Raw genomic sequence first — 24,721 nt, 5'->3', positions numbered from 1 at the left:
TGGCACATATCATATTAATTATTAATATATTATTATAACTTTACATAATTATACTGTAAATTGTCAATTAGTACAATGTATAATGTAATACAAACTGAATTTCTTGTGCACCCTTATGTGTAGTAAGTTGCATTACAGGATATACAGCGTAAATATCAGGCTTGATTTTTAAGTCTTAGTGGGGTCTACCAATCAAACCCAGTTTGAAGAAAATCAATTCAAACATTTAAGGTTATGAACATCTAACACTGAATTTTGAGAGTTTGAGACAGTCTTGAAGTTTGATGATCGCCATTTTGGAATGATCCTTTGATAACCATGAGACTGGAATGATCCTCAGCAGGGATAACCCAAAGTTCAAAGCTACATCACTGATATACTGTTCTAAATAAATTATTGAAAAAAGTTTCAAATTCCCCATTTTCAGAAGTACATGATAACTAAAATGACTTTATCCAGGTCCCCCAGGGAGAAGTGTATTCATCCTGAGTGTACCGAGAAGGTGTAGCTCCGCAGCTCCTTAAAGAGTAATGGTTATCTTTTGTTATCAGAACATAAATCTAGACCACAAAATTTGTATCTGGATGTCTGCACTAAAGTTCACAAATGTTGGCCCGTTTTTACTTCTAAGGGTTAGAATAATGCTTTCCCCATAAGTCCTGTTTAATGAATTAATTATTTGGACCTCTTTACACGTTACTGGCCAGATGTGTCCTCATGACCTATGGAGAATATTGATTTAGACAAAATTAAAAGAGAAAGAAGTATTTAATTGGGGAGTAGGAAGTATTTTTAGAGATGACTTTGAGAAGACAATAGGAGTGGTGGAAAATAATAGTGAACCACACTCTTCTCGTTGCCTCATCATTCACACATTTCTTTTGGCATTGTTGGGTTTAGATGCTATTCCCTCTTCATCTTCTCTGGCAAGAGACCACAGAGGTAAGGCAGTAAGTAATAAAGGTTGAAATACTTGTGGTTTAATGGTAGTGTGTTGAGAACTGTTCAGTGCTATTCATTTCACTCTGTGAGAGGCTGCTGTGGATGCATAAAACCCACCAATATGTTTTAAAATAGGTGTCTGCCTTAGATTGTAGACATCAGTCAAATTTGCCCAGCTGTGGATGCTCAAAAGCAAGTCTTGTGAAATCTTTGCATTTTATTAAAAAAAAAAAAAATGCCGACATCATAGCCAAGATCTACTCCAAATACTTCCAGCTGCAGTCAAAGGGATGACTCATGCTGAAAGCTGAGGAGCTTTGCTATGACTCTTCCACTTGGTTCACATGATTATTATTTTTTAACATTCCTGTCTGTTTTTCGTTTCTTTCAAAAAAAAAAAAATGAGAAGGAGATTCACCCAAGGAAAATCCATACGAGGATGTGGAGCTAAAAGGCCGTCACGCAGGCCGAAAATCCCAGCAGCTCTCTGAGAATTCCCTAGATTCTTTGCACAGGATGTGGACTCCGCATGACAGGAAGTACACATCGCCTCCCCAGGTAATTCAAACTTCTTAGAGTATAAGCCTTCATTTCTTACTGTGATTTAAGTTATTTTTAACCTTTTGCAAGAGAATCACCCCGGACATAGCAGGAACAATAATTGTATCCAAGTGAGAAAGGGCATAAAGAAAAACAGTTTAGACAAACACTTCAAATAGTTGCTGTAAACACTTTAATGGCCATAATCTAGATATTCTTCAGCATCAATTTAGGGTAAAGGTTTATTGTTACTCGGAACAATGCTGATACTATTGAATATATTAATTGTTACTGTTTAGAAATGCCAATTCTGATCCAGGACCCTTTGCAGTCAATGAGAGTATTTCCACTGATTGTAATGGGAACTGAATCAGGCCCTAAACCCTTGTGATTACTGAGCCTTTCCCTATGTCCATTCAAAATTTTCCAGTGGACTTTTAGAAAGGACGGAACAAAGAAGAAACACTTTTTCATGTTGTGCAGGTGTTATGTGGGGCTCACTGAGCAGTGAGGTAACTTATGTTATGTTATATTGTAAAATAGTTTTTATTACCAAATTTTGAAAAAAAATAAACACAATATTAAATGCATAATGAAGAGGGAGAAAGACAAAGTATCACACTTTCCCCCCAAAGAACAAAATTAAAAAAAAAAGAAAAGAAAAGAAAAGAAAAGCCTAAATGCCTATATTCTGGACCTGACTTGGCTAGAACTGTGTGAACTGTTGACAGCACAGTGCAAAGACCTGGAAGTCGGAGACGTCTGCATTTTGTGGAGAATTTCCCAGAGTAGTTCAATTGTGTGTGTAAGTTGTGAAACGATGTTGGGTTTTTGTTCAATATAGGAGAATTTTCACTCAAAGATGGTCCTAGTCTCAAGCACAATTTTAGATTTTAAAATACACCTCTACCGCGATATAACGCTGTCCTTGGGAGCCAAAAAATCTTTCCACGTTATAAGTGAAACCGCATTATATCGAACTTGCTTTTATCCGCCTGAGTGCACAGCCCTGCTCCCCCGGAGTGCTGCTTTACTGCATTCTATCCGAATTCGTGTTATATCGGGTTGCGTTATATCGGGGTAGAGGTCTATATGTGTATATATAATGTTAAAATAATATGCATGTATTACTTTGACATTCAAAATTTCATTTTGGTCAAGATGTATTTTTGCATTGAATCAAGCAGACATTCACATCGGTTTCATGAAAAGGTCACAAAAAGGCACATTTCCATCTTGAGAAATGGCCTTGAACCAAACCGGTACTATTTCATCACTAAATTAAATCTTTGGGATCTTTTTGGCACCATGGTCCATAAAACTTTTGTAGTGCCAGTGTTTACAGTTCACATGATGCTTCAATTATAAAACAGGAACACTGGCAAAAAAGGAGGACTAAATAAGGCCAGCAAAGGGTCACTGAAAAGGCAATGACAAATGTAGAATGAGTAAGAAGGCAGAGGAGAAAAAATTGTAGCCACAACAGAGGTGAAAGAGTTACCACAGATGCTGATGATGATTTACGTGTATTATGGTAGCACCTTGAGGCCCCAAATGAGATTTGCCCCGCTGTGCTTGGCACTGGAACAGATACAACGCTTGATCTTAGCTCAGACACAGTCCTTGCCCCAAAGAATGTGCAGCCTAAATAGACAAAACAGACAAAGAGTGGGAGAAAGGAAGGTTTATTCTCCCCATTTTACAGGTGGGAAGGTGAGGCAAAGATTGATTAAGCGACTTGCCCAAGGTCACACAGGAAGTCTTTAGTTGCAAAACCAGTAATTGAACTCAGATCCCCAGAGTCCTAGCCCAGTCATAGGGACAAGACTGTCCATCCACTGATAACTTCTTTCTGACATGGGACCAGAAATTTGAATTAAATTCTGTTATAGCTATGGTGTCATTTTGCCTAGACATAAAGCAAATAGATGGCTACTGTAGCTCATCATGAACCTCTAGGATTCTTCAGTGCAGGGATGCCCAGAGTGGGGGGCAAGTGGGGCAATTTGCCCCAGGCCCTGCGCCCCACAGGAGCCCCACGAGAGTTTTTCGGTGCCCTGGAGCAGGTCCTTCACTCATTCCGAGGGCCCCGGAAAACTCTCGTGGGGCCCAAGCCCCCGGAGCTTCTTCCACTCTGGGTCTTAGGTGGCAGTTCAGCGGCGGGGGGGAGGGGGGGGAGTATCCTTCCACTCTGGGACCTGCCTCTAAAGTGCCCTGAAGACCTGCGGCGGGAGGTCATCCTGCCCTGGGACCCGCTGCTAAAGACACTAGGCCCCCTGAATCCTCTGGGCGGCCCTGCTTCAGTGATTCAAAATAGAAAAGTCACCGTCTCCTGATGAACAGTCACTTTAGCTACTTTTCATCACCCAGTTTTTCCAATGCTGTATTCCCTTAAAATCATGCATCATGATGAACAATATGGAAGAGATCAGGAGGTCAACAAGGTGTGGACAATCATCTCCCAGCTGAATTCATTTCACTAAGCTGAACACGGTTGATGATTTTTCTGGCTTGAGGACTTGTGGTTACCAGAGACCTCAAACGCTGGTCTGCAGTCCTTCTGAACCCCACTGTGGTTTTGATCTTCTTTCCAATTTGTTTTTTAATATTTGAAGGATTCAGATTAAAAAAAGAAAATGTTTTATTGATGGCATTGTCCGTGACACAAATCCCATGTATACCTATCAGTTAGAAACCATGCTTAAGCATATAGAATATGCAGCTCCTGGAGCTCATTAAAGAATAATGGTTGCTGCAGGAATGTGAGACCGTAAATCTAGACCCCAAAAGTGCTGATTTGGGCTGTAGTTTGTTAATCTGTTTGTTGGAGCAAGTAGACTTCTTACTGTAATATGTTAGTAACTGGCAGTATTAATAGTAAGATTAATAAATATCATGTAATAACATCTTTTATCTGAGCATCTGATAGCACTCTAGAAACCTTGATTAGGCCTCTTAAAATATCTGAGGTAGGCACAGTAATTATCCTGATGCAGGTAGGTAACCTGAGGCATGGAGAGATTAAGAAAGTGGTGCTTGCCCACATTTAAACAGTGGCTGGGCTGGAAAAAGAATCCAGAAATCTTGGCCCCCAGTCCACTGCATTAACCCCTGGGCAGCAGAACAGTACATTGCTGCCACACAATACCAAATACTGTTAGGAATCCTAGAATTGTTCTTGCCCATAGATTGCTTAATTGATGTAGTGAGACTCAGCCTTTCCACAGAGATCAGCTAAGCAGATTCATGTTTTGAAGAAGTTTTCAGAAGGTTCTTCATGAACGTGAGGCGGAGGAAAAACTAGGTTTCAAGTTCTTGAAATGATTGAGATAGTCTTTACTATATAGGGGAAGGCAATGTTATAGAAAAACAGAAGGCCTGATTTCCCTACACCAGTGACACACCATTGACATCAGCGGAGTTACTCCTGATTTACAAGGGTGTAAGGGAAGGGAGAATCAGACCCACTGTGTCAGTGCTCTGATGTCAGCCATACTTTTATATTGGGATACAATATTAACATGTATACTTTATTAAATTATCTGACCTGCACCCAACAACGTTCATGGACGTTTAGGGCCCTGATTCAAAATCCACAGGAGTCAATGCAAAATTTTCTGTTGACCTCAGTGCACTTTGAATCAGGTCCTAGATGCAGATCCAGATCTGATCATTTTGATTTCGACCCTTCTGTGCTTAAAACCATTGTACCTGTTGTAGAGAGGATGCTTGCCTGGCAAAAAAAATGTTTGTATTACCATAACATGTTCACAAAGGGCCTTTTCCAGCTCTCTTTGAAGTCAGTTGAGAGTCTTTTCACTGACTTTGGAGGGAGTTAGAACAGACCCCAACACAGTTGGCTTTTGCCACCATGGCTTCATGTCTGTGATAGGTTCTTCTCCAACAAATAGGATGTCAAGTTGTTCATGTTTTTGCAGCTACCCTCAAAGCCCAGCAGCCAGTCCCTGCGCATTGGGAACTGGTCCGAGAGGAAGAGCCATCGCTTACCACGACTACCCAAGCGACACAGCCATGATGACATGCTGCTTCTGGCTCAGCTTGGTATCCCCTCCTCCCCTTCCAGTCTGAATGATGACAGTCTGAGCACCACAAGTGAACTGCTGACCACACGCAGGGCCAGGAGGATCCCTAAGGTAATGGCCACTATAGTATTATCCAAATTATGTATCAGTCACAAGGGTCCAGCCTTGGTTTCACTTTCACTAAGGCAAGTGTATGTGAGTTGTCACAAGAACAGATCCTCAGCCCTTTGGTTAGCTTAACTGGCCCCTTAAGGATTTCCTCTTGAATTGGGGAATGCTCTGATGATGTGGAGCTGCAGCAGTGGCTGGTATTCCACCCCACCTCCTGTCCTAGGCCTAAGGGACGTGCCTGAGGAAAAGGAGATATGATTAAGGCATCCTTGCCCCACTGTGATCTCAGCTGCTGGAATGGCCCTTTGGGAACTAGGGGCTGCTAGCTTAAGTTAGAACAGCCTGCAGGCGCTTGGATATGTGTTGAGTATCTGGGCAGGTGCAGATTGGCCCCAGGATCTGGGGGCAACAAAGATGGCTTAAATCTTCCCATGTCCCAGTAACCAGTTTCATGCTCAGCCAGTCTGGAGGATCTTGCCCAGTATGTCTGTACAGCGTCTATCCATCAATTAAGTCTTAAGTTTTCCCTGTAGAAAGAAATGTTGTGTCCAGATTTGAAACTACCGGCAGAAGAGCTAGGAACTGTGGGGAGTAGAAGGAGATCTCAGTGTTCACACACATTTGCTGCATGCAATGGAGCTGGCATGAGAGATCCTCCCCTGGAGGTGGGGTGGCTCTGCATTGCTCCCAGCTGGTCCTGGGCCTTCAATGTAGCCCAAAATATTAAACACCCTTTTGCCAGCCTGACTTAGCTTGATGTTTTATTCAGTTTTTCCACTGTTTAAAACAATCACATGATTTTCTGAAAGCTCCATAAGGCCGAGCATTGTACTGTGCCTTACTCGAGGAATCTGAACTTGTAACTGTTGATCTATCACTATTTAGAATGTTCAGTACGCAGCTTAGGATTTTTGCTTCTTTGTTTTGTTTTTTACAGCTGTTCCTAAGGCAATCTCCACTGACCTAACATGGGCCTTATGCTTGACTCACAGCCTGTGCAGTCCAGATCAACTTGTCTTTACAGATACAAAACAAAAATGAATTAAATTTGAACTCTTTCGGCCAAATAAAAAGTTTCAAATGTCAAGTGGGAAATGAAATAATTGTCTGGTACAATAGCATCAAGGAGGAGACAATAGCCAACATGTTTATTTTTAGCCTGTGAACAATGCTAGTTTTTATTGTACATTTCACTCTTTCCTGTTCTATAAAGGAGTGTTTTTAAAATGATGTAGCTATACATATTGTGTGGACAGAAGAGGAACATTTTTATATTTCTGAAATTCTGCCTAAGCAGGAAGCAAACTAAAACGAAGGCAACTAATTATATCCCCTTAAATAATTATATCAGGACCAGATTCTGATACCCTTACTAACATTGAGTATAATACCTTACTGCAGGAGTAAGATGTTATTCAGTGGGACTTCAGTGGCTCTATCCCGGAGTAAGTTACTAATCAATGTCAGTAAAAGCAGCAAAATTTGGACCTTAATTTCGTACCTCTTTCGTCCGTTTGTTTCTCTGATTTAAAGGAATAGTGTCATCTTGAAAATTACCATTGTTGCCAACTCTCACAATTGTATTGCAAGTCTCACAGTATTTGATGTTTTCTTAAAGCCTCAGCTCCTGGAATTATGTGATTATGGGAGAACCTCAACTTTCATTAAAAGAAAAAATTAGTTTCTAGCCCTTGTGGAGAAAAGCTTGAAAATGTGACTCCCAAAGACACAGGAACTAAAAGGCAATAAATAAATAAATTAATAAACAACTATCTTTTTAAAATGTCATGATTTTTAAGCCAGTGTCATGGTTTTAGGGTGGCCTGACATAGGATGTTTGAAGAGGTGGGTTTGGCGATACTAGAGACTACTTGTGGAGTAAGGTACTACTCAACATGAGTAAAAGCAGCAGAATTCCTCCCTGTAATTTTGTACCTCTTTTTCCTCCTTTTTGTTTCTCCAGTGAAAGGGACTCTGTTAACTTGGAAATCATATTTCCATCTGAAAATTGTGTACCTCCTGTTATAACCACCCAAGCTTACCTGAACTGACTAAAATTGATCAGTGAGAAATTATTTGTTCCTCTGCTTACTTTGTGCATTTGACAGTGCTTTGTGTGAAGTCAGTTTCACTGTACTGTTGCTGGTCAATTGCACTGATTCTCAGAGCAACCTCATTGGGCCTTAATGTAACTGAGAATCTGCCACCCAGTATGGTGATGTCACTGTGATACGCTGCTCTATGGGGAGTTCACATCCATGCTCTTCCCCAGGCGTTGAAAAAGGGTCTTTGGTGACAACAGCAAAACTAAAACTAAACAGGTCACTGGCAGGCATGTGCACAGAGAGGAAAGGGAAGGGAAAAGATTAGTGGGGCCCAAATGTGTTTGGTGGTGTTGCTCTCCTCTTGTGGCCAATAATCCTTTCTAAATATCAGCAAAGGAGCAGGCAGGACAAAGTCTTAGCTTTTGCAATTTTTTCGTTTTCCTTGATTTTCTTTTGTTGTTCTTCCCGCCCCCCCCCCCCCCCAAAAAAAAAAAAAAAGGCTTCATGATTGTTTTTTCTGAAGGAATTAACAAGAACTCAGAATACAGTGTCCTGTTTAAAGGGTGCTTGGTTGGGAATTTGAATGTTTAGAAATTAGTCAATTTGAGGAATTTCATATTGACATAGTACTTTGGAGTGGTCTAACTCCTCTCTTGCCCTCCCCTCGCAACCCCTGTGTTAATTTAATAGAGTCTGAACCAGCAGAGCTAAGAGCTCAGGCTCCATTTAGGGAGAGAATTATGTGCATTCGGGTCCCACATCAGGCCTTTTGCTCAGATTCAGTGTTGATGCTGCTGTTAGAGGCATCACTGCTCAGAGGAGTCATTAAGCTGAAGTCCCCCATGCCAGCCTCCATTGCTTTGGCCTTAGAGGTAGAAGCTAAAGAACACTTCAATAGACCGAGGGGAAACTGCAGAAGTTCTGATCACCACTCTCTCAGTAAAACAGCTTCTAATATCCAGAGTTGTGGGGCAGCTATAGCTCTGTGCAGGACAGCTGCTGCCTTTGTACACACAGTGCTTGGGCCCACTGAAGTCAATGGGAATCTTTCTGTTGACTTCCGTGGGCTTTGGATCAGTCCCCTAGGCACTGCGGTCCCAGTATTTAACTCCTTCGGAGAAAGTCCCTGGAGCTACCTTTAGACTGGAAGGTGCTGTGTAAAGTGGTGAAAGGGAGTGAGTAACCACAGCATGCCCACTCGTTGCTGGCATCAGTAGCCTTGTTGAACAGCCTCCCTGGGATGTCTGTCTTGTACGTAGGTGAGATTTCCTGGAGCAGCTTCGGCCAATCAAGATTTCATCACTCTCATGCTGTTTGTAGCTGTACAGCTTCTAGGCCAGTAAAACCAGGAATGAGACCACAAGCAGAGCAGCTCCAAGTTGATTTCAGTTCATCATTACAAGCACAAATTGTACATGGGTCAGTGAGCAGCAGTAAAGGGAAAGCACTGAATACCCATTTGTTAGGCAACAAGTAATGTCTTGCCTATAAACAATTGATTCTGGGCCAAACTCTGCTCACATTTATGCCATGTAAATGAGGTCAGAAGTGTCACCACAGCAGAGTAGCTGAGATCGGAATCTGAACAATGATAAAAATAAAATTTGACATCAAAACTGGATACAAATCTTTCTTATAGTGTTCATAACAAAGGTTAACAGCGTGATCTTGCTATCAGATTGAGTATAGGAGTTAGTGACTCCAGAGCTCCAGTCTGTGCTGTTACTGACTTCCTATGAGGTGTTGAACAAATTGCTTAATCTCAGTATGGCTCCATTTCCTTTCCTGTAATATGGGGATAATACCTACCTTTTGTCAATCATGTTGAGATCCCACAATCCACATGCAACTTATATTGACTCACAGGGGTATTGTGAATATTTCAAAGAGCTTTACAGACATTAAGCAATTAAATTACTGTTTAAGTGCTAATTCTTAATTATAACTTCTGTGTCAAAGTAACTGGGGAGACAAGGTGGGTAAGGTAATATCTTTTATTGGACCAACTTCTGTTGGTGAGAGAGACAAGCTTTTGAGTTTACACAGAGCTGTTTTTCAGGTCTGAGAAAGGTACTCAGAATGTCACAGCTAAAAACAAGGTGGAACATGCATTGTTTAGAGTAAGTTATTAATACATATTGTAAGAGACCATTTAGGGTGAAGTGGCCAGTTAACATCTCTGCATTCATAGGACAAAAAACAGGGCTTAGTGGGTTTCAGATTGTTGTAATAAGCCATAAATCCAGTGTCTTTATTAAGTACATGATTTTTAGTGTCTAGCAAAGTTATGAATTTAAGTTCCCAGGCTCATCTTTTGAGGGTATTATGGAGATTTCCTTTGAGGATGAGGACTGAGAGGTCAAATATGGAGCGATCACTTTATGAAAAGTGTTAACCCACAAGTGATATTTGTCATTCATCATTTTCCTGTGTGAGTTCATTCAGTGACTGTCTGGATCCACCCACATAGTTGTTATTGGGCAATTTAGTGCACTGGATGGAGTACACCACATGTTGTGATAGGCACGTGTAGGACCCATCAATCTTGAATTGTGTGTTGTGGGGGATATTTGATCATTGTAGCAATGGAGGTATGCCTACAGGGTTGGCATCTGTTGTTCTGGTGGGGTCTGGTGCTGCTTTGAGTTGGTGTGTTGGGAGCTTACTTCTAATGATGAGCTTTGTGAGGTTGTTTGATGCCCAGAAGAGAGGGGTTTGGGAAAGAGTTCTTTCAGGATGTGGTCCCCATCGAGTATGGGTTGTAATTGTTTAATGATACTCCATATGGGTTCCAGTGTGGGATAATACATAACAACAAGGGGCATGTGGTCAAAAGGTTTTTATTCTGTATTGAAGCAGATGGTCCATTCTATGGTAGAATCGTAGGGCTGGAAAGGACCTCAAGAGGTCATCTAGTCCGGTCCCTTGCACGCATGGCAGGACTTAATATTATCTATTATGATCTACTTCTCTGGTGGAGTGTCCTTGTTTGGTGAAGGTGGTTTTAAGTGTGTTAAAATATATATCCCTGACTTTCTCCTCAGAGCATGTTCTGTCGTTTCTGACCATCGGTCGCTTGGCTGTAGGTAACCATTTTTTGGTGTGTTTGGGGAGACTATGAGGTCTGTGAATGTAGGTGTGATGATCCCTGGGTTTCTTGTATATAGTTGTCTGTAGAGTTCCATTGCGGAAGCTGATTGTGCTGTTGAGGAAATAGATGCTGGTGTGGGAGTGTTCTAGAGAGAGTTTGATGGTAAGTGGGAACCATTTTGCTGAGTGGTTTGAGCTACTTAGTGAATGTTTTGCAGCCAGCCTGTGTCTCTTGTATTTTGAACAGACTGACTTCCTAACAAACAGTTCTTGTTAAGGTTAGCTTTGCTAAAGAAGTCTTAAGTATGCTTTACCAAGGGTTAAATTCTGCTTTGGTTAGCAGTGGGAATTTGGAACCTGACTTTGAAAAGCTTTTACAGGTGAGGGTAGACTGGAGAAGGTAGTTACAGCACCGCTGAAGGTCAATAAATAAACACAACTTTATGGCAAAACCCTATTGGCCAGATCCTCAGCTGGTGTAATTAGGCACTAAAATCAATGGAACTATGCTGATTTACACCAGCTAAGGATCTGGCCCTGTATTGCAAAATATTTCACAGAATTGGAGTAAAATTATGTAGTCCTTAGTGGAGCAAACAGTGTCCCTGATTCAGGAAGGGGCTTTACTCCTAGATAAAGGAGAAAAGGTATGTTTTCAGCTGAGATTGGAAATAGGATGGAAAATCATTGAGAAGAAAAGAGACAGGAAGGCAGTTTCAGATGGCAGAGACTGCAGAGGACAAGGCTGTCATGCCAGTAGTGGCCAGATTATGTGGAGGGTCAGAAGGAAATAAATGAAGATACATAAAAGATTTCTAAAGAGAAAATGTTTATACTTGCTATTTGTTTGTCGTCTTGTGACAGTGTATTCTAATGTGTAACCCTCCTGGTTTCTTTTTTGCAGCTTGTACAAAGGATCAATTCTATCTATAGTGCAAAAAGAGGGAAAAAAAGATTGAAGAAGCTTTCAGTGTCCAATATTGAGACAGCATCACTGCGAGGTATAACACAAATCTCTTGGTCTAATGAGACAATACGGTACTTTATCCATGTGAATATGATAGGAATTGAGTATCAGAGGGGTAGCTGCGTTAGTTTGGATCTGTAAAAAGCAACAAGAGCCCTGTGGCACCTTATAGACTAACAGATGTATTGGTCCATAAACTTTCGTGGGTGAATACCTTGATGCATTGCAACCTCCTTTCAAAAAGCTGAGAACAAGAGGAAGCGCTCAAATCATTTTTCAAAATGATGCATCCACCCGTGTAGTTTTACACAGGGGGGGATTGAGAGAAACAGGCTTTGCTGTAAAGGGGTCTAAACCTTTGTACTTTCAGCTAGGCTGTGCTCTGCATCTCAAGCATAAGAATAATCCTGTTCCAATTAATAGTCTCCATAAAGGGATCCTTCGAACCACTGATTCTGTGTAGTCTGAAACTCCAGCACAGGGTGTGCTGATCGCAGGGCTAAGCATTGAACCTTAGCCAAAAAATAAACCTCTAAAAAAGTTGTCATTTTGCCTTTAACAGACACCTCTTTATCTCTTTTGCAGATGAGAACAGTGAGAGTGAAAGTGACTCAGATGACCGGTTTAAAGGTGAGGGGTCAGTCCGCGTTAGCTTCCAGTCAGTCGTGCTTGCAGTTCCCCTCAGAATAAATGCTCCTTTTATTGCATGATGTTCCTCTCCATGGGAGGGCGTGCAATTTGATTTCCTCTTTGAAACCTGCTACTTCTGACTCCAGTCACAAAGTTTGGAAATGCAGGATCATGAATATGATGTAAATGTTGGAAATCAGGTGCACGGTGAACTGTGAGGGTCTAATTGATTTTAGGAGAAGGAGAAGCCATGAAACATAATGAGGAACCTGCTTTGATAATGCCTGGTATGCTGGCACTTTCTTTCTAAGATACACTTGCCTGTGTGTGTGCACAGATATGTCTGCAGACTCCAGATAGTAAAAACTACTTTAAGGTGTGCATCCAGGGCGGCCCAGAGGATTCAGGGTGCCTGGGGCAAAGCGGGGGAGCTGCAGCACTTGTACTCAGCTGGCAGTGGTCCAGGTCTTCGGCGGCGGAGGGCCCTTCAGTCACTACATGTCTTTGGCAGCACTGAAGGGCCCCTCCGCCACCGAAATGCCACCGAAGACCTGGAGCGACTGAAGGACCCCCCGCCACCAAAATGCGGCCAAAGACCCGCACTGCTGCTGGGCCAGGGCTCACGGGGCATTTTGGCAGCGGGGGGGCCCCTCAGTCGCTCCGTGTCTTTGGCAGCACTGAAGGGCCCCCCGCTGCCGAAATGCCGCCGAAGACCTGGACTGCTGCCAGGCCAGGGCTCTCAGGGCCCTACAGGACCCGGGGCATGGGACAAATTGCCCCACTTTCCCTCCACCCCCAGGCAGCCCTGTGTGCATCAGGGAGACTAACGTAGCATCTACATGCAGTACAGTTGGCTCAAGCCTAAGGAATTACTCTCTCATTTTCAGGAGTACTGAAATTCAGACCAAACTATATAAAGGAAGGAAAGCAGCAAGGTTCTTCCTCTGCACCAGCAATTGTTTCTATTGATTTTCTTTTTATTGATTTAAAATACCCCACATTATTAATCATAGGGAAAAAGAAAACAGTAGTGCAGAATTGTGGCTCTGAGCTGGAATGCACAGTTTTGTGTGTACAGCTGTAATGGTGCTGGAGCTGTCTTAGGTGCTATCAGTGTCCCTTCTCTTCGGGAGAATAGAGCAGGCAGATGGCTGGTAGGGCACTCTGAGAAAAGAACTTTCAATTCCGGGTGCTAGTGATGTGAATATGCGCTGTGTGATCAAAGCCAGATATTTCCCTGTCATCCTGTTTAATTTTAGCCTGAAGTTTGGGTGCACTGTAACCTGCCTGCATGCCTAGAAGCCTCTGTGTAAAATGGAGACAGCATGTTAAACCTTACCAGTCACATTGCCAGTACAGAGCATGGGACACATTTCATAATGTGCCTGTATAATATCTTTCTAATTGAAGAAGAAGCGTCTCTGGATCGTAAATGGCTTGTGGAGCCATCCCCACTCTCTGAATTAGGTCATGCTGAGTCCTGGCCTGGTTCCCATGGCAGTAAGAGTCTCATGGAAATAGGCTGTACATGGGAGTGAATGGTGTGGGGAGAGAACCGCTCCTGTTCTCTGGGCAGCTGTCAGTGAACTATCGCTGCCCTGAACAGCCTGATGCAAATCCTAGTACTGCCTCTCTCTGCAGCAGAAACCACAGGACATACTTGCACCCCAAGGCGTGGCTGGAGGAGAGAGAGGAGTGTCAGGACTGGGCTCCTTGGTTACTTGAGGGAACATTGGTGCATCAAGGGAGAGTTGGGAGCTTCTGATGGGTCCATCTTAATAACTCATCACCATGGAGACAGTTCTGCCTGTTGCGAAGACTGGGTTATGGGGTCACGGGGGCAGGTGAAGGAGAATGGACATAGCCATGTCTTTTTGCACACGTAGGGCCAAATTAGGTCACTCGTGTGCAGGATCCTGGGTTGGAGAGGTGAGCATGAGGATGCAGAGAGCCCTATCCCACATAGTGTCTGTGCACAGGAGGTTGTAGTATGGCTGCTTGCATTGCCCAAGCAATTTGGGGGCTGCTGCTAACATGCTAATGGGAGCATGTTAGGATCAGAGTTGGGTGTGGCCATGACTTCATCCCTGCCCTGCACATTAGGTGTCAGAAGGGCAGCCCTGTGGGGAACTCAAGCTACCCCTTTTCTAAATGCCTTGGGCCCCCAGGAGCTTGCTGCATTGTCCTTACATATTAGAGAGCCATGGTGTGTTTCTTCAGCATCGTTAGGTGCCCAACATGCCACTCCTTACAGGCCAGCAGATGCATAATTTTGGTTCACATTAAATTCCTCAATGATAATCATCAGCGGGATAAAAACTACAGAAAATGTTGCAAATATGCCGATGGGCATTGTAGCATCAAGGTGTAGTCATTAAAGATTGATAGGCTGTGTTACTGGCCTTTCCTGATTTAGCCCAGGTCTGGGTCTGATCTGTTACCCTAACCAAGCCCGTTGACATCAGTGCAGTTGCAGGCATATACACAAGAGCACAATTTAGCCTTATACGTGTAGAACAAACAGAACTTTGGCAGGGTTAAAGTTCTATGAGCTGCAAATGATTCCACTAGCTTAGTGTTACATCATTTCAATTCTTGCAGAAGGCTTTGATTTATGGGTGGAATTAGTAAGAGAGAGCACAGCATGAATGTCTACTTTTAAAGGGAAACATGTTTGGACTAAGATCTTGACAAACATCAAATCCTTTGTGAATGTCTGTGGTTTACATGTGAGTTCCAGGTAACAATCTTCCTTTCTTTTTTGTAAATGCTAGCTCATACCCAGCGTCTCGTCCACATCCAGTCAATGCTGAAGAGAGCTCCTAGTTACCGCACCCTGGAATTGGAGCTCATTGAATGGCAGGAACGTGAGCTGTTTGAGTACTTTGTGGTAGTGTCTCTGAAAAAGAAGCCTTCTAAAAATACTTATCTCCCAGAAGTGACATATCAATTTCCCAAGGTAAAGCAACAACCTACTTTGTCTGTGGTTGCCTATTTTCAATGCATTTAAGATGTTTTGGCTAAGGTCAATAAAAGGAGCAAGTAATAGGAATTGGCTTTTAAGCTGGTTCAATAGACCTGATCTCTGAATTTATCCAGAGCTTTCTGTTCTAAAGTACTTCTCATGTTGAGAGTGGGGAGAAAGAGGCTGGGCTCTTTCAGAAATGTTTTTCTTATTCTACAGCATATCCTTTCCCAGCGCTGAAGAGTTTAGCCTAATTGTGAGCACTTAGTTGCTGAGTTTTAATTTGGTTTCCAAATATTTCATAGACATTTTAACCAGGTCTGGCTGCACAGCATTAGGGTCTGGTCCAAAGTCCGTTGAAGTCAGTGGAAAGACTCTTAATGACCTCAGTGGGTTTTGGATCACACCCTAAGAGCAGGTGATGGGTTTGAGGTAGGTTTGCATTTTGAAGGGCTGAGGAGCACTGGTTTCACAAGAACATCAGGTGACTCTGGAACAAAGTTGTTTCAGATGAATTTTTTAAAATGTTAGTCGTTATTATTAATTTTATTGTGGTAGCTCCTAGATCTCCCATCATGGATGATGGCCCTGTTCTATTAGGCACTGTACAAAAACAGAACAGGATGGTCCTTGCCCCAGGGCTAATTAGGAAACCTATTGCTGAGACTGTTCATTACAAATGTCTGACTTGCTCAAGCTGGAATCAAGCGAGTCTGATTTCATCCGCCACAGCTTGAAAGGCCCACCAAGCAAGTGCGTGAAGCAGAGGAGCGTCTCAAAGCCATTCCACAGTTCTGCTTTCCTGATGCCAAGGACTGGATCCCATTATCAGAATACAACAGGTAAACCCTCCTGTATGGGTCTCTTGCTCAGTGTTGTTGGCGTGTACCTTTCAGAGTGACAGAAATGCCCTTGCCCATGTAAGGAAGGAGCAGTTTTGAGTCTTGGACATTTCACGCTCAGGAAGTGAGATATATATATATATATTTTAAGTTCCATAATATTTTTCCTCCTTGTTTTGTCTGATTCACAAACCTGTGTTGTTGGGGAGGAAGCAGTTGGAGGGTTTATCACAATGCCAAGTCCAAATGCAGAAACAGATCTGTGAAAAAGCTGAAAGACAGCAGCTGATTCTCCTCTGCCTGGTACCATGTGTAATCATTTAGCCCTCAAAAAAGTGAGTGCCAGATGGATGTAAAACTCTGTGGGCCAGATCGTTAGCTGGCTGGAATTGACATAGCTCCATGTGTTTCAGTGGAGCTTCACCAATACACATCCGCTGGGGCTCTGGCCCTACCATGCTGATTGCACAGAGGTAAATGGCTACATGAGAGGCAAGCCAATGGAGAACCAAGCCCACCTTCTCCTTTTCTCACAACAGAAACCTCCAAAATGTGTCCATCTTATTTTCCTGCTTCACAGGTTTGCAGATGGATGGACAGAGATGACTCATCCAAAATATGATATGGATTTTTAATATATGTGGAATGAAATGTATGTCAGTAAAATAGGAGATTCTGTACAGTATGTCTTATGTGTGCTTTTTGTTTGTGATGTCACACCACATTAGCCTTGTGGCGGCACAACCTAAGTGAATTACCACAGCCAACAAGCAAGTGTGTTACATTTCACTGGCTTGCATGGCTCATGCCACATAAGGGTACAGTAACAGTAATGTGTTGGCTATAGCGTGGCTATGTTACTCAGTGCTCGGAAGTATGCAAATTATGAGATATTAAAACCACTGAAGGAGCATTAGACCTCTGTATAGTTTACTTGCTCCAGGCAAGTGGGTAAGTAGAATTGTGCTATTCCCAGTTCACACAGGGATATGTGTATCCAGGGTGAGAAAATTGCTAGGGTTCTTGTTGTACTTTATGAAGCCAGAGCAAAGCACTTTGAATGAGGGAGGAAAAAAGCGTAAATGGTCAGGTATGGGCTAAAACCCTGGCCCCATTCTCATTTACACTGCCAGTGCAGTCTAAAGGGGCCTTTGTGTAAATCAGAATTAGATGCTATATGCTTTTGTAGTGGAATGGCCAGGTCCTCAAGTGCTGTGTGGACATTTTTGTGCTTCACTGCTGCTAGAATTCAGCCATAGTTCTGACATATTTCAACCATGGAGGGTTGCCCCAGTGCAACGGAGATCTTCTGGTCATCTAGAGCTGGTGTAGAGGCTCAGTACCACTCCTTATCTTGGCTGCCAGCATCATGGATGCCAAAGGAAAGAGGATGTGGTCGGGATATCTCTGGAGTGCATGGATTCCCACATCTGGTTTCAGATCCTTGGGACCATTTGAAACCAGCATAAGTCAGAGAAACCATACCTGGTGCACACGGTAATCCCAGGATCAAGGAGTGTGAAGGTGAGCGTAACATTCCCCCTAGTCTCTTTGGCTGTAGGTGAGAAGCTAGCCCTGGTTCTGCAAACCTCTCCTATATACTTAGGGTTCAAAAGGGAACAATGTAGTAGAAATCCTACCACCTGCATAGCACAAAAAACCCCTCCATAATGACTAGTTTGAAAAAGAAGCAGCTTGTCTGTTGATGCTGTGTCCATTTTGAAATACTTATCTGTCGTGGAAGCACCTCAAGGCACTTCATAATAATCTAACCACTAATTGAAAAGAAGGCAAAACAAAAGCTGTATTCAAAGGGTAGATTAACACCTCTTCCTAGGAACTCACCACAATCCTGCCACCGTAACAATAAAATCTGGGACAATCTTTATTACAGTGAGACCTTCTCTTTCATGCTGACTGGGGAAGATGGCAGCAGAAGGTTTGGTTATTGCAGAAGATTACTGGTAAGTACATCAACTCGAGCTCTTTCCAAGTACAAAATTCAGTTGTCAGTCAACATTGCAGTGCATAGTTGTGAGCATGTCTTTTGCGAGCCAAAAGGAAAGCTGTTCCCAGAACTCCGAGAGTTGGAAAGATAACAAGGTCGAATACAACAAGAATTGTCAGAAACCTTTGTCTGCATGAAAGACAACCCAAATTTTCAAGAAGGTCACAAAACATTTCCCCCCTTCGTTGGCACCCGGTTTCAGTTTCAACCAAAAGCAGAAATACCACACCATCGCATAAAAGGCTATTCTCGTGGTATTTTGAACATGCCTAATTCTTTCACAGCCCTTTTCATTTCCTAGGTGCGGCGCAAACACTAATTAATCCTTAGCACCTCTGTGAGGGTTATCACCCATTTCAGAATCAGGAAAACTGCAGTAGAGGAGTTAAGTGACTTGCCCATGGCCACACAACAAGCTAATGCAGTGCCATGACTAGAACTTGGGAAGCCCACGTTGTCAGCCTCCATTTCAGTCCTTTACCTGAGTTCATCATAGAGTAATAGATTTAGAACTGCAGAGGGGGAGTGGGGTTGTGGTATTTTATCTTGGGCCGATTCTATGCTGACATGAATCCGGCATACTTTAGAGCAACCTAGCTCTCTTTTGAGAACTTCAATGGAATTTTACTGGCGCATAGGCTGTTTGCTGGATCTCTGGACAAGGGTGAATTTCTCTATCAGTGTTGCTGGGCTTGTAAAAGGGTGCCTCCTACACAGGAATACTATAGAGGAAAGGGGCTTTCTGCACGGAGCCCCGTCTCCCCTCCTAATGCACCCAAGCAGGGAAGGCATAATTTGGCTCTTAGTTAATAGAGACATTGGCTGATAGACATACTGCAATACATGTGTCTCTGATCCTATTCTTGCTGAGGTCTGTGTCAAAGCTCCTGTTGGGAACAGCATTGGGCCCTGTATTTGTAAAAGTTTCAGTAACATAAATACAAAAGCAATGCACTTGTCAGTTCTGTGGGCAATATTTTCCAAGGATGGCACCTATATATCCCGCCCATGGGGGAAGCACAATGAAATATAAATGAGAAGTGAAAAAGTTTATGGCTAATAAAGGGCATGAGCTACGGTGAAACTAGGATAGGTTAGTATGGGAGAGGATGGCTGGGGGAGTGAATCTGAGACTGAATAAATGGGACACCCAGAAGATATCTTTATGGGAACAAATAAATGAAATAAAGATGGAGGCCAGCAGGACAATTCAATTACTTTTCGTATGTGCTACCACTTAAAAGTAAATATGTATAATTTCATACCTTCAGCAAAGCCTTCTCAGGAAAAGTTGGCTAAAATTAAATTGTGGAAACTATTCAGTCCACAAAATAAAGGTTGTGTAAAAGTACCACATTTCTGCAAGTATCAACAAGTATATAATCTTCCACAAATCTCACTTTTGATTGTGGAAATCCAAAGCATTAGCTCCTGGATTAGTTTGGGATTTTATTGCCCAAAATATGATATATTGAGGAAAACATAATTATCTTACCAATAGACATTTAACCCAGTCATTTTACACACACGTGCATTATGAGGAGAAATTTATAGACTTTACAAATCCATACGGCAAAAAATAAATATGAGATCTTGAACAACATGCCCTTTCACCTACTTGAGGAGAGAAATCAGCATATTGGGGAAATTGGCAGAATAATGAGATAAGCAATCTGAAAGATATGTGTGCTGACACTATGTTTAAAGTATTTGATCATCTGAAGGACAAATAAAAGCTGCACAAAAAGTACTTTTGTAAATATTTGCAGATGAGCCACTGTATAAAATCAGTCCTGAAAGATTGAGGCTTGGTTTTTTTTCCCAAGAGTAAGCATTTTGTAAACTCTTTACTACAAACATAATTGATGCAGGAAATAAGTATATAAGATTTAAACATACTTGAATGATCCAGAGAATTACCAGTGTAGATAATTGAAAAGCGCATTGTGGAAAGAATATTATGGTTATAACACTAAGTGTCAGAGTGAGATATAAAGCTTAAAAAGATTCAAAGAGCTGTGCTTCAGACTGGTGACTAGGTTGCAGCACTCACCATAGAGTGTATAGGATGGAATAAAGTGATGTATTGCTGAAGATGTGCAAATATGACAGGTTGTTAAAGACACATGCTGGGGGATTGCTCATATGTTTTAAAATATTGACATATTAAGGGATCATTCAGAATGAATAATTAAACAGATGATGCCAGTGGACTCTGGAGTGCTGATGTTAAATGACATGCCCAGATTGAAAAGACTGAAAAAAAAAGATAAATGCCAGAGCCAGTAATATGGATTGGGATTTTCAAAGTGCTCAGCATTGGCCTAAACCTGCTCCCTCTGACGTGAATGGTGGGAGCAGAGTTAGGCCAAAGCTAATCACTTTTGGATATCTTGCTCATACAGGCTAGAACAACATAAACAATATACACGGAATGACAAAGACTTTCAGTGGCCAAAATAATAATGTTGGACATTGGAAGGCCATTGGGCCACCAAGAGCAGAAGAGCATTAGTAGCTATTGCCGTATCTGAAGGAGCAGATCACACAGAACAGAGGATGAGTTAGAATGTCAGGAGGCCATGTGGAAACCAGTCTTGGATCTGGTAAACAATAAGAAAGATTACTTTTGATGATCAGACATTCTGAAATAATATAAGGAGAAGTGACTCGTGAGGTACTGATCTATTCTAACCCAGCGCATGAGGAACAGCCTGCACAGGTGCCTGTGGTTTCTGTAGATCAGCAGCAGGCCAGCACCTGGCCCATAGGTTTTAGAGGAAATTTATGAAAAATTGATAGGTGTGTAGAAGATACACCTCTATCCCAATATAATGCGACCCGATATAACACAAATTTGGATATAACAGAGTAAAGCAGTGCATCGGGGGGGAAGGAGGGAAGCTGCGCACTCTGGCGGATCAAAGCAAGTTTGATATAACGCGGTTTCGGCTATAATGCGGTAAGAATTTTTGGCTCCTGAGGACAGCGTTATATCAGGATGGAGATGTATAAGTAAAATGCTGTAGGCTAAAGATTATTAATTCTTCAGGGAAGTAGTTGATCATTATGGGGCAAATGCTGCACCATCTGCTGTGGGTGCAGAAAGCCTCTGTGGTTAAACTAGTGCCGTCAGCTATATATAGAGAGATGGGATTTTGGTGGCTACATAGAAGGTCTGCTGAGCCTCCCAGGAGCAGCCCAGTGGATCCTTGTGAGAAGGGGAAACAAATGTTGTTGAGATGGTGCTAAAGGCTGTGGTCATTAGGGGAGAGTAGTCTTCACCTCACAGTTCCACTGCTGCTCTGTGGAGGATTTCTTTTCCTCCCCACTGCAAATCTCAGCACATATGGGGGGTAGCGTTGCCTCAGGTGACACACAGCCCAGAATGGTGCCTTTAAAGTCTGTGCTGCACAGTTACATGCCCACTGATCTATTTTGCACAAGCAGATGTGGGATTTGTACATGTGACAGGGACCAAGCAAACTCTGCAGGTGCCATATATGTGCCAAGTTTTGGCTCGTTAGTCTAATTCCATTTCGGCGTTTGTTTACAAAACTTTCCAAGCAACTTTTGAAAGCAGGAGTTGTAGGGCTTGCTGCACAGAGGTTGCAGGTGCAGGGTCAGGCCCTAAATCCAATTCAGAACTGCAGAGTGTGTCGAATCATATAAGCACTATTTTTCTAAAACCCACAATATCTGGCTTACAATGTGTATGAGAGCACTGGGCTGTAATGTGCCTCATTCAGCTATAAGAAACACTGGAAGTGTGCTTTAGGACATAAAGTAACCTCCCCAGAAGGGCTAAGGAGAAACCTCCCTCATGGGTAGGTTATTCCATAATTGTCCATTATGGGGTTTCTTGGACCTTTGGCTGAAGCATCTGGTAATAGTCGCTGTCAAAGACAGGCTGCCAAACTACCTGGACCACAGATCTGGTCCAGCATGGTAGTTCCTATGATCCTATTTTTTGTGTCTTAGTTTCTGGGGGGGTCTTTATTTGTGAGATAATTGTGTCTTTTATTACCAGGCATTTTTTAAGACTGTTTTATTTTGGGACATGGTCATATGAACTGCTCTATTTATTTTATTTTATTTTGCCTTAGATTTTTTCCAGGATTTTCTGATAAAAGCCTCCTGCAGAAGCACCTCAGGGGATACAGTAATGATTATATTTTGTTTGTACAACAAAGTCCTACAGTGTATCCATTTTACATATAGTTATATTACATTGTTTCATTTAAAAACAGGATTAGAGTGGAATGTAACCTATTGTATCATAACAAACAGCATTCTAAATACAGTGAGACATTTTCCAATTAAAACCTGATACATCTAAGACAACCATGGTAACAGTGTTCCTGGTGATCTGATATGAGAATTTCCATTTGAGGTAAAAGAAAGTGTCTTATTTATATCAGTCACATTACCCCTTACCAGTTTTAGTATGGTTAGTACATTATCCCCTGTAATAACCCAAGAGAGTGTCAGTTTCAATTTTGCACTAATGATTAACTTTATGTCTCATATAATTGGCTTTTGTCAAAGCTATATTAAATAGCAGCCTGTTCACTGTACACAGTATTTTGTTTTTGTTTTTGCTTGGTTGGCTTTTTTGTTATCTTTCTGTAGTACCTAGAAAATGTACTGAATAAAAATGTGTGAATTTAGACCCTGTTTCTTGATGACCTATGTAGCTATTTATGCCTGGACAAAGTGCGTGTAACATGAGTATGAAATGCTATCACAGGTGTGAGTGAGTGGAGAGTTCCAAACTGGTAGATTTTGAACCCACTTTCCACAGGTGCCAGGCAGTGTAGAATCAGTCCCTTAAAGTTGACGAGTGTGTCTACATTGCAGCTAGGAGCAAGCCTCTCAGTTCAGATACACAGACACTTGCTAGTTCAGCGCAAGCTAACACACTAAAAATGGTAGTGTGGCTGTTGTGGCACTAACAGAGGTTTGGGTTAGCTACCTAAACTCAGACCCACCCACCCAACCTCCCGAGTCTGAGCTTGCCTGGCTAGCTCAAGCCTCTACCAGTAGCACAACATCAACACTGCTATTTTGAGTCCACTGTCTTGAGCTGAGCTATTGCAAGTCAGCAAACCTGAGCTAGGAAGCTGTTCCCAGCTGCAGTGTAGATACACTCAGAGGGTCTCACTTTCTCCTGGCTTTCATCTTGGTTCTGCTGGCAGAATCCCCTAGTGGTGGAAAATTTACCAAATCTTTGTTAAGAAGGCAAGAAAGTGGGCAGAGACAGTAGGACCATGTGCTGTCGGAGGTGAATTGAGTCAATGCATCTGCTAGGATGCCTGTGCTTCACTCTTAGGGAATGCTGGCTGGATCTTTCAAGCTGCCTTTTCCCTCTGGCACTCCAAGGAAAGTCACAGCAGTAAACTATCCAAGAGAACACAGCATCTTAACTACAGTTCCATGTCATCTCCACAGACATCTCTGGCTGTGCTGCTGCAGAAGCTACTCCTTATGCTGAGAGGTTGTAGTTCTTCACAGGCTGGGTTGTATTGAATTATATGATATCCCAAGACCATATCCATCCCAGAAACATAGTTTCAGCCAGTCACCATATTTTTATGATTATTATTGATTGTCCTATTGTAACACCTAGGAACCCCAGCTCTGGGCCAGCACCCCATTGTGCTAGACACACCTGCGTGTGTGTTCCTGTCGCATCTGACCTCCAGAAAAGTTGAGTTCTTAAAATAAACCATAAGTCCTGATCTCCCTGAAGGGCAGCTTCATCCTTTTGAAAAGGAGAAAACAGCCCAATGGGTCAAAGTTTCTGTTTCTCCTTCCCCTTTGAGGGAAAGCCGCACTTCCAGGACTCTCCAGTTGAGGGCATGGGCTGAGACAACCACGCTGTAAAAATCAGGGAATGGAGCAGGGGGCCCCAACACAAAGTATTAACAATAAAATAAGAAAAATGGCCTATAGGTGAGTCTGGTTCATCTCGCCTCCTGATGGGGCCACACAGGGGAGTTTACTGTGGTCCTAGAGTGACTCTTGTGGGCTGCAGGCTGAAGATGGATCCACAGAGAGTTCATTGGCAGGAACTCTCCTCCCCCAGCCTTCTTGACAGCTCTGCAGATACCCTGTGTGCTGGCTTTAAAAATCCATGTTGATCTTCTGTAGCAAGGAGTCTTATTCAATGATTAGAGAAAAACGCAAGCAAAATCATTTGGACCCAGATCCCCAAGTCACACTCCATTCCACACCCTTTCCCCCATTTTTGGAGGGTGTTTGTAGAATGGGCGGGGGTCTGTCATAAAATGTGGCTCTGGATCCAGATTCTAATTCTAAACTCTGAAGTTTGGTGCATTCTGCTCCTTGGCTTTGGTTGAGACCCCTCTCTAGATCTGAACACATTGGCCTGCTGGAGGGGCCATAGCCTGTGCAGCTGGGGGGCTATGAGTACACTGGGCTAGGCTGAAGAGAAACAACAAAAATCGGATCTGACGCACAAGCTGATGGCTGAGCTCTTTGCTGTGAGCCTGCTTCACATTCTGTTTTTCTAATG

The 24,721-nt window shown here is 42.6% G+C and overlaps 2 protein-coding genes across 9 annotated transcripts in view; one reads left to right on the top strand and one right to left on the bottom strand.

Annotated features, from left to right (window-relative positions):
* DENND2B (DENN domain containing 2B) overlaps nucleotides 1-24,721 on the top strand; it is a 315,618-nt gene that overhangs the window by 228,004 nt on the left and 62,893 nt on the right. For 6 of the 8 annotated variants that reach the window (XM_075065155.1, XM_075065153.1, XM_075065156.1 and 3 more), the window contains 7 exons: nucleotides 1,349-1,500; nucleotides 5,421-5,636; nucleotides 11,676-11,772; nucleotides 12,324-12,368; nucleotides 15,143-15,327; nucleotides 16,066-16,175; nucleotides 18,070-18,139. In XM_075065155.1, coding sequence (XP_074921256.1) covers nucleotides 1,349-1,500; nucleotides 5,421-5,636; nucleotides 11,676-11,772; nucleotides 12,324-12,368; nucleotides 15,143-15,327; nucleotides 16,066-16,175; nucleotides 18,070-18,139 — 875 coding nt within the window. The remainder of the gene's footprint in view (nucleotides 1-1,348; nucleotides 1,501-5,420; nucleotides 5,637-11,675; nucleotides 11,773-12,323; nucleotides 12,369-15,142; nucleotides 15,328-16,065; nucleotides 16,176-18,069; nucleotides 18,140-24,721) is intronic. The other 2 variants (XM_075065154.1, XM_032796788.2) reach the window with 1 other exon arrangement.
* The window catches only part of LOC116834592 (large ribosomal subunit protein uL15-like), a 107,815-nt gene continuing 84,595 nt past the window's right edge, over nucleotides 1,502-24,721 (bottom strand). Inside the window, exon 6 of the mRNA XM_075065158.1 lies at nucleotides 1,502-1,513. The gene's annotated coding sequence lies outside the window, so the exon portion shown is untranslated. The remainder of the gene's footprint in view (nucleotides 1,514-24,721) is intronic.

This window comes from Chelonoidis abingdonii, chromosome 4 (genome assembly GCF_003597395.2).
Source record: "Chelonoidis abingdonii isolate Lonesome George chromosome 4, CheloAbing_2.0, whole genome shotgun sequence".
Taxonomy (NCBI): Eukaryota; Metazoa; Chordata; order Testudines; family Testudinidae; genus Chelonoidis; species Chelonoidis abingdonii.
The sequence above is the reverse complement of the archived record's forward strand: the minus strand, read 5'-3'. Positions and strand labels throughout refer to the sequence as shown.